At 43.6% G+C, this 9011-nt stretch overlaps 1 protein-coding gene across 1 annotated transcript; it reads right to left on the minus strand.

Moving 5' to 3' along the window:
- Positions 1-364: 364 nt before the first annotated feature.
- shox2 (shox homeobox 2) lies at positions 365-8614 on the minus strand. Its single transcript, XM_071497161.1, has 5 exons — positions 8017-8614; positions 5801-6009; positions 3349-3406; positions 2904-2992; positions 365-2051 (listed from the first exon to the last, which is right to left on the minus strand). Exons 1-5 carry the CDS (start codon positions 8270-8272, stop codon positions 1794-1796), a joined length of 870 nt encoding a protein of 289 aa, XP_071353262.1. The 5' UTR covers positions 8273-8614; the 3' UTR covers positions 365-1793.
- Positions 8615-9011: the final 397 nt, after the last annotated feature.

Consider the following 9011-nt stretch of genomic DNA (forward strand, 5'->3'; position numbering starts at 1 on the left):
GCTTCTCAAGTGCTTCGTTGCTGCAAAACTTTGAGTCACTGAACGGCCCCGGCCTTTTTTTTTTTTTTCTTTATCTGCCTGTTTTTCCAGCATGTACTGGAAATTACCAGCCCTCCACTCCAAACGCTCCATAACCAAACTATGAATAATGCATCGGTTTGGCTTGGGAGCAGCAATAGACAGGCATGTTCCTGACTAAACGGGCCTGTCACAGCTGTGACGTTATCAAAAGACCTATAGCTACAAGCATGAATTGTTAAAAATCTATTGCCCTCAAAGGTTTACCGGCAGAAGAAATAATAATAACAATAATAATAATAATATATGCCAATTCAAATTGTAAAAATAATGTCAACTCATTAAAGAAACTTTAGTTAATTTATTATAGGAACGAAAAACATTTTTGTTTCGGTGGATTCACGTTTCACATGTGATGGAAAAAATTAAAACAATTTCATGAATATCTTTTCTTTTTTCTTTTTTTTTTTTTTTTAGAAACCCGTGCCTCAGGCAAGTTCACTTTCACTGTTATAAAAACATCAAAATTACATACAGAAAGCACGTGATTTTTAATACACGGAAATAAAGTAAAATACAAAATGAACAACTTCCCCACAAGGCATTCATAAAGCCACTAAATAATAAAAATAATGCATGTTTCTTGTGTATAAACATATTTTACACCTGCCCGTACCGGTTCGCAGTCCTCGTATTACTGTCGTTTGTTCGTTTGCTTACTGTGGCAAGATGGTATTCATGACGTAACGCCCTCCTTTAAAAGGGGACAGATCACCACCTTGTAAATAATGGACACTGGATCTGGCAGATCCTAACGAGTTCAGCATATAGCCTACACATATATTATAATCTCACATTTCTGGTGTGTTGCCATAGTTTTACCTTTACCAGAGGAGGTCCAAACAAGGTCAAATACAGGCCAAACATTCAAGTGAGAGTTGCCCTTCCTCAGAGAGGGGAGGGAAGGGGAGAGAGAGGGGAGAGAAGAGAGAGAGAGGGGGGGGGGGGGGGGGTGGCTCACATCACGTCATCCGTGAAGACAAACTCATGCAAACACTGCTGAGGCATTTTGAATTTGGACAAGAAACAGAAGAGGGAGAAACACCTCGAATATTGTCTATTTTGTCTCTGTTTTGTCAAAGAATTCCCGCTCTGTCCTTTCACAGAGAAAGTGGTTTTTGAAATATAACGAGGCCAGCCTCTATATAGGTTCAAAATGAAACCATAGCAATAATAATATAATATTAAAACAGAACAAAACAACTGCAGAATGGTGGGATCGCCTTGTTTGGCAAAGTGTGGACCGTCCCAGCTGCATCCTCCTCCTCCTCCTCCTCCTGCTCTTCCTCCTCAGGGTGTCCCGCCGCCGTCCTCAGCTATGTGGCTGCAGGGAAAGACCCTGCCTGGCCTGGCTTTTCTCTGTTTTTTTTTTTTTTGTTTTTTTTTTGTTGTTGTTGTTTTGTTTTGTTTTGTTTTTTTTTTTCCTTTTGCCGTCCAAAAATCATGTCTGTGTAGGCTATCACGTCACTGTCTCTTTCTCCACCGTCTTTTCCTTTATCTCATAAATAGCCTATATAATTTTTTTTTTTTTTAATAGTTATACTCGTCGTCCTTCATTGGAAAAACAAAACATAAATATCGTCCACGGATACGGTTTTTGTCTCACTTTGTCCCCGGGTTCTCTCACTTCGCAAGCGTTCATGTTCAGCGTCCCTCAGTGGCGAGGACGCGCCGGAGAGCGTGTGCGCGCCTCGCGTCCGCGCGTCTCCCTGGCGTCACAGTCCCAGCGCGGCCGTGTGCTTCTTGGCCTTCAGCCGCAGGTCGGCGATGCTGGAGTTCTTGCTGGTGTTCTTGGCGGCGGCGGCGGCGGCCACGACGGAGGCGGCGGACGCAGAGTCGGCGGCGAGCGTCGCCAGGGGCAACCCGAAGGGCGGCGCGGGGAACATCATGTAGGGCGCATGCGCCGCCAGGTGAGAGTGCAGGTGGTGCTGTGCGTGGGCCACGGCGCTGTCCAGCTGCAGCTGCGCCTGCACCTGAAAGGAGAAGGGCGGCACGTTGCAATGACTATCCTACGGGACGGGGCGCACGGGTGGGGAGAGAAGGGGGGGGGGGGGGGGGGGGGGGGGGGGGGGAGAACATGCGTTAACTTTGCAGCGGGTTGTCTGGAGGCTCATTTAGTTGTGACTGGTGCAGGGTGTGATTCGGCTATATGAAGTGTGGCTGCGCTCCTGGTGAGGCAGGGCGGTGACCCGGGGGTTAAAGAGGCCATCGTCCAGGGCGCTGAGCGCTGTCGCTGGGACTGTGTTGGCTACTTGTGCAGCGGTTCTGAATCAAAGGTCAAATTTGAGCTTTTGTTTGAACGTACATCAGTAAGCATGAAATCTAATCTCAATTCAAAACTTTCATTGCCTTTGGGAATCTTGGGCCTTTGCCTACAATAAACTCACACCAGGCAGTGGTGCTGAAACTGAGCCCTGCATTTCACTGAAATGTAACTGGCCACAAATAATGTACAGAATTGTATTAATCTGACCGACCTCACCACCGCACAGTGCCCCATGTACAGATTGCACAGTTCAGTATATCAAAAACAAGTCACCCATCTCATGGATGTGCCTTCACTGGACCCAACAGATCTAAAGCCTGGTTTTCGTTCGCTGACAGTGATATCCTGGCCTTGTTTAGGCCACAGACTATCTCGTATAAATGGTCCTTAAACAACAGACGGAACTGGCACAGTGTTTTTGTCAGTGTGGTAATAAGAGTCTAGTGACCCCCTTCACTGGAACTGGAGTCTTTGCATAGCGCTTGAGCAGAGCCTGTGCCAAGACAGCAGTCCGGGGATGGGTCTGGTTTTTAAGGCTAGACGCTTCAAAGTAACTTGCCTGCTGGAATGGCATCCGCAAAGCCCCCACGTTGACATATGGCGCTACACGACAAGCCTCAAACTGATTCGCTGCTCCAATCAGGACTCCTGCAAAAACACAAAGATGATAGCCTCATTGTGAGGAGCACATTCAAAACCACAAGGAGTGAGCGGTGGGACTTAATAACGGGCAGCGAGCTGAATGGCGGAGTAAACTTTAATAACGTCCAAGATTAAAACTCACTAAAGAAATCACACTGCTTCTGATGGCATAATTAACTGGAAGTGAGACCTCCAGTCGAATAGTAGCAGTGGGTAAAGATGAAGGATGTTACACGCATTTGAGCATGTAGTTGCCTTGTAATAGAATAGAATAGAATAGAAGAGAATAGAATAGAATAGAATGGAATAGAAATAAGCCTGTAGTTTTGTCTTTGCGTGAGCATGCAGGATAAAAAGCGTACCTTTATGTAGCTGGTTCTCCTGCTTTCTGCATTTGGCTCTTCTATTCTGGAACCAAACCTGCAGGGACAGAAATTAATTAGAGACCTACTGATTGGCAGCTGCTTGTGAGGCCATGTGTAATTCCGTTCAAAGTGACAACAACCGCAGAAAAACAATATCCCCGGGGAGCACTGAAATATTAATGCCACTGCTTAACCCCAGATTTTAATTATTGCATTTAGTCTACTGCGAGGCAGAGTGAGGGGTTGGAGGCAGGAAGCGGAGAAACAGTGGAGCAAAGAATGGAAAGTATTAGCACATTTCTCGAAAATTAAAAGTCGCATCAGGAGAACAGAAAGAGCCGTGTTGGGAATGTGCAGGACTATAACAAATAACCTTGTCAGCGATGGTTTCATCTTTCTATAGATTCGTGTCCCCGAAGAGTTGAATGGACCCTCAGATATCGGATAGCAGCGATGCTACGGTTTTGGACATCAGAGCAAGGCGATCTGAGAGCATCTCCCTCTCATTAAATGACCGTTGAAATTAATTACCCTTATCTGCAGAAAATCCGTGTCAGAGAAACGCTTAAAATGCCTCGCAGTTTTGTCTAATCACCGCCATAACACGTACTTGCACAAAAAAAAAAAAAAAAAAAAACGCTTCAAAGACAGCTCACTTCTCTTTTCCTTCTGTTGAAATCGACAAGCAATTTCAGAGAAAAGCCTTGGAACACAGATTAAACGATTTATTACTATGATAATCTGCTTTGAATCTCCTACACAAAGCTCGGGCTAAATTAGTCCACAATACAACATGTCAGTCTGCAGTCTCCCCGACATCAAGTCCATATACAGGCACTGAGAGCATGATTGAAATATCATATCGATTTGGCTGTCAGATGGCTTCATGTATTGGCCACAGTGTATGTCAATCGGAAGTCCTTTTGTGCACGCTTCAGGTATAATTTATTGCGATGATAAAAAGCAAATGCGCTGCTGATATTGATTAAGTCAGAATTAAAAAAAAATAAATAAATAAAATCTCAATAAATGTGTGGTCTATTAAACTAAAAAAAGATATTGTAACAGAGAGAAAAGAGAGAGGGAGGGAGCGCTGTTCTTGATTTGGGTAGAAAATAATACATAATTTATGCAAATCCCCGAGCTGTGCTCCTTGTTCGGGACACAATACGCCTTATTGGTGAGATTCCAGTTCAGGCCGGGAGAGCCCTGCAAAAAGCTGGCTTTAACTTTTGTTGGGGGGGGGGGAGTGGAGGGTTGGTTTGGGATGGGGATCTTTCGGGCCCATTTTTATGATTTTTTTTTTTTTTTTTTTTGTCCCAGAATGACCGCCATATTCAGTATGGAGACAAATGCTCAGTTCTCCTCTGAGCCGGGGCATATGGGATTTAAAAAAAAAAAGAGTCTGGAATAAGACATTATAAGCTTTTTTGATAAATCAGATGAGAAGAGTTGTCTATATGTTAGTTTGCCTGCCCCCCCACCCCCGATCCCGTTACACAAGACATGTCTGAGCCCCCCCCTTACTCCCCAACCCTCCCCTCCCCTGACTGGCTGAAGCCTTACTGGGTTTCTGCGCAGATGGTGTGTCCCCATGAAAAAGAACAGCAGCTCTGACAAACAGGGCCTTGGTAACATACACCCAGAAACTGAAGGCAAATATTTGTAGGCTTATTTGTTTCGGTGGATTTGGACAATAACACTTAAAATGACTCTCGTGATACAAGCAGGGCCTGATTGAAATCATTAACAAAAATTAAATAGTCGAAACATGCTGAGAGAAAAACAATCTGATCAGAAAGTAATAATAATATTTTGATGGAACTACCGCCTGGTTTCGTCCTTATTTAAAAAAAAAAAAAAAAAATCTTGTGCCAACTGAACACCAGTGAACAGTTTCACAGATTCAGGCCTGCGCTGTGGTGTAGCAAGTGTGTGTCTGTGTACGTTTGTCTTCTACATGAGAAACCTCCATAAAATAACAATGTTATCATCCTCAGATCGTGTTTATGCGGGACACCAGGCCCTCCTGGAGAAAGAGAGTATGGGAGCTTTTTTTTTTTTTTTTTTTTTTTTTTTTTTACTGTTGTTGATGTTGTTGATGTTGTTGTCGTCGTTTTATTATTATTATTATTATTTAATTTAGATTTAAGCATTTGGGTCAGGGAAACAGGAAACACCCACTCACACAGCCATGATGCTGACAATGTTGATGATGATAATAATAATAATACATTTCTGATTATGTTTCAGGGTATGGGGGGTTTATTTTGTACTTTAATGGGGTCACTGTCTTTGAAAATGCTTTCTTCATAATAATAATAGCCTAATTAATAACAACAACTATAATAATAATAATAATAATAATAATAATAATAATACATTTCCCGTATTTTAATTATTATTTGTTACATTTTGGTATGGACAGTCCAGAATTGGCTCGCCATACCTGTACTCGGGCCTCCGACAGTCCCAGTCGCTGGCTGAGCTCCTCCCGCATGAAGGCGTCCGGGTAGTGGGTCTCGTCGAAGAGCCGCTCCAGCTCGTTGAGCTGCTCTAACGTGAAGTTAGTCCGACTTCTCCTCTGTTTGATTTTAGTCTGTGTCTCGTCCTCTATGGGCTTCGAGTCCTCTTTCCTTTCCTTCACATCTGTGGTGCCTGCGAGGAGAGGGGGACATCAACATCATGCGGCTGGACTCTCACCTACAGCCTGTGGTCATCGTTGGCCCTCATCGTCACATATTTATGACATGTTCGTAAATGCTTTTATTCTTAAAAAAATAGACTTCGTTCTCATACAAAGCACAGAACTTACATCGGTTTGATTCGGCTTAAAACGTGATATTGTTTTGTTTTTTTTTTTAATTAACCAAACTCGGTGTGAAATCTCTGTACTTCAAAAAAGGGTAGAATAAAAACAAAACAAACAAAAAAAAAAAACATGCACTACTACAGTGACTCTAGCTATTAAATAGTTGAAGCCAACACAAAAGAGCGAGAATTTTTTTTATCGACCAACACATACTGAGATAAAGCCTTGATCACAGTCATTTACTGCTGCTAAGGAAAGAAAGAAAGAAAAAAGAATAAAGGAAGTAAAACACAAAGAGAGAGAGAGAGAGAGAGAGAGAGAGACATGCCCTCCCAGCCCTCGAATATCACAGAGCTATCAGACCTCGGATGTTTTGTAGAGCTACATAAAGCTCTTTAATTATTAACTGCTTATAAATATGCAGCGCGGTGCCCACTGTTGGATGTCTGATACATGCTTGTCGCAGCTCCGCTTTTAACCATGCGGCCCATGACGAGCAGATGTCATTTTTACAAGCCACCCAACTCTGAGATATCTTGTCCTGTGCGTTGTCACATCTTGTCCAGGTCTCGTAACAGACAGTGAGCAGGCTGCACAGGACACATGGAGCGGCTACTGCGCTTTCCTTTAAATGTTGCTGGTTTGTTTTAATGCACTAAACACAAAAGCAGTTCTTGATATTCAAGTAAATATTTACTATTTCCTATTATTTTATGCTGTCTTCAACCTTTATTTTTTTCTTCCTCTGTTTTATTATTATTATTATTATTATTATTTTTGCTTTACGCTATACAATTATAAAAACAATGAATTATTAAAGGCAACACGCACAAAAAAAATGTCCCACCCACCGTTACCGTTTGATATTTGTAATATGAGATGATCAGATTTGTGTTCAGGCCATCTACTAGGCTCTGGCACCTGATGTGCTTTCACACCTGAAGACAGACGTCTGTGTACACCGGCTGAAATGAAAGGACCTGATAGACACCTTTCATGTGCAGTAATCTGCGTGTCAGGTGTATCATAGCCCTCTCTTCGTTTAAACGTTGCTATCAGCCTATATATAAAAGATGGCTATATGGAGAATCCTGAGATAACTGGCAATCAATATAAGGAATATAATAACTATGGTAAATAAAGATGAACTATACATACAAGGCTTCTGATCAATATGATGTTAGGTCAACTGCAGCGTTCTCCTCTATTGCCACAACGCATCTCTGTGGATTTATAAACTTAGGATATAAAAATGCAAGACATTGGGGCTTAGGTCCAGTCATCCTGCGGAAGGATAGTTATTATAGTTTGCCACAGGAGGCCTTGTTTATCATACTCTAGTTCTGGGGTATAGGCCTTCTCTGGTGCACTGGAACTTACGAATTGAAACTTTCGAAACGCACCGCAGGATGACATTGCTAAGCTGCAAGGTTCTGATTAAAATGGACAATACTACGAGCTGTAATGTCCGGTAAACAGTCTGCAAGGAGGGCGATTTTTGGCGTTGCACAAGGCTAACTCTACTAACATGATCAAAAACAGGCGACACGATAGTTGCAGAAAGCACCAGTTTCTCACGACCCCCCCCCCCCCCCCCCCCCCCCCCCGCTCTCACAGAGCGCGGTCGTCCTGTAACTTGCACCGACAGTGACACTACTTTGCTGCTCAATATCCGCAGCGTCCGCTTGGGCCACAATCATGACTTCAAATGAAGATGTTTTAAGTCTGTTTCGCAAATAAAAGCGCGGCTACGCTCAGTACATGATGTTCGATTACTCTTTAGACTTAAATTCCTCCTCTAGGCTACTAGGTCCACAAGTCCTCTAACATCCGTGCACATCATGCAGCCCTACCGTCAATGAGTTTGGGGCTCCCGGCGTCCCTGATTCTTTCCGGGCCGAGCATGTCCGTTTCCCTGCCCGGCGAGAGCGCAACGTTTCGGGTGACTGCGGCCGCCTCCTCTCGGCTCCCGGGCTCCGCGGATAAAGACTCCCTGCTCCCTGCTCGCGTCGAACCGGTCTCCAACACCTCCCTGTAGGTTATCACTTCCTTCTTCTCCTTCACTTTCTGATCGAAAGACTTAGACACGAAAGCGGTGAGCTCTTCCATCACTGTTTTCTCTCCTCTTTTTAAAAAAAAAAAAAAAAAAAAAAAAAAAAAAAAAATCACCACACACCACACACACTCTCACACTCTCTCCCTTTGCTCCACGACAGCTTAAGACATCAGTGGTGTGGCTCGTTTTAAAGTCGACCCCTTGAAAATGATACGAGGTGATGCTGCCAACTCTGGAAAGAAGGTAAAAAATATATAACGATATATCTTCTCAGCCAATTCCTCCTCCTTTGCTAGCGGAGTTGGGAACCTGCTGGTGATCCTCTATTGAAGTCACAGTATTTATACTTTGCGGCGCCTTGCCCCCTTGATCCGTGCAAATTACCTCCCCTCAGGATGCCGGGATGAGCCCCCCTTCCCCTTCACTGATATGGGAGCGAGAGAGAGAAGAGGAGTAAAAAAAACAAAAAAAAAAAAAAAAAAAAAAACATTAAGCAGCACCGTCGCTATTGGCCATTAATCCGAGATTGACAAGAAGGACTAATTAATTTAATTAAGCGCTCATTCGCTGCTATTGTCCTGAGTTAGTTTTTTAAACACCCGGGAGATGGTCATAGATCTCTCTCTCTCTCCCTCCCTCTCTCTCTCTCTCTCCCTCTCTCTCCCTCTCTCTCTCTCTCTCTCTGCAGGGGTGTGGCTTAAAAAAAAAAAAAAAAATCTGAAAATGACAAGAGAGAGGGAAGCACATGGACGAGGAGTCCTTCCTTACTCTATCTCTGTGATCTGGGGTGGG

The sequence above is a fragment of the Trachinotus anak genome, unplaced genomic scaffold (assembly GCF_046630095.1).
Source record: "Trachinotus anak isolate AG129_WGS33_773 ecotype Australia unplaced genomic scaffold, CSIRO_AGI_Tana_v1 ptg000014l, whole genome shotgun sequence".
Classification (NCBI taxonomy): domain Eukaryota; kingdom Metazoa; phylum Chordata; class Actinopteri; order Carangiformes; family Carangidae; genus Trachinotus; species Trachinotus anak.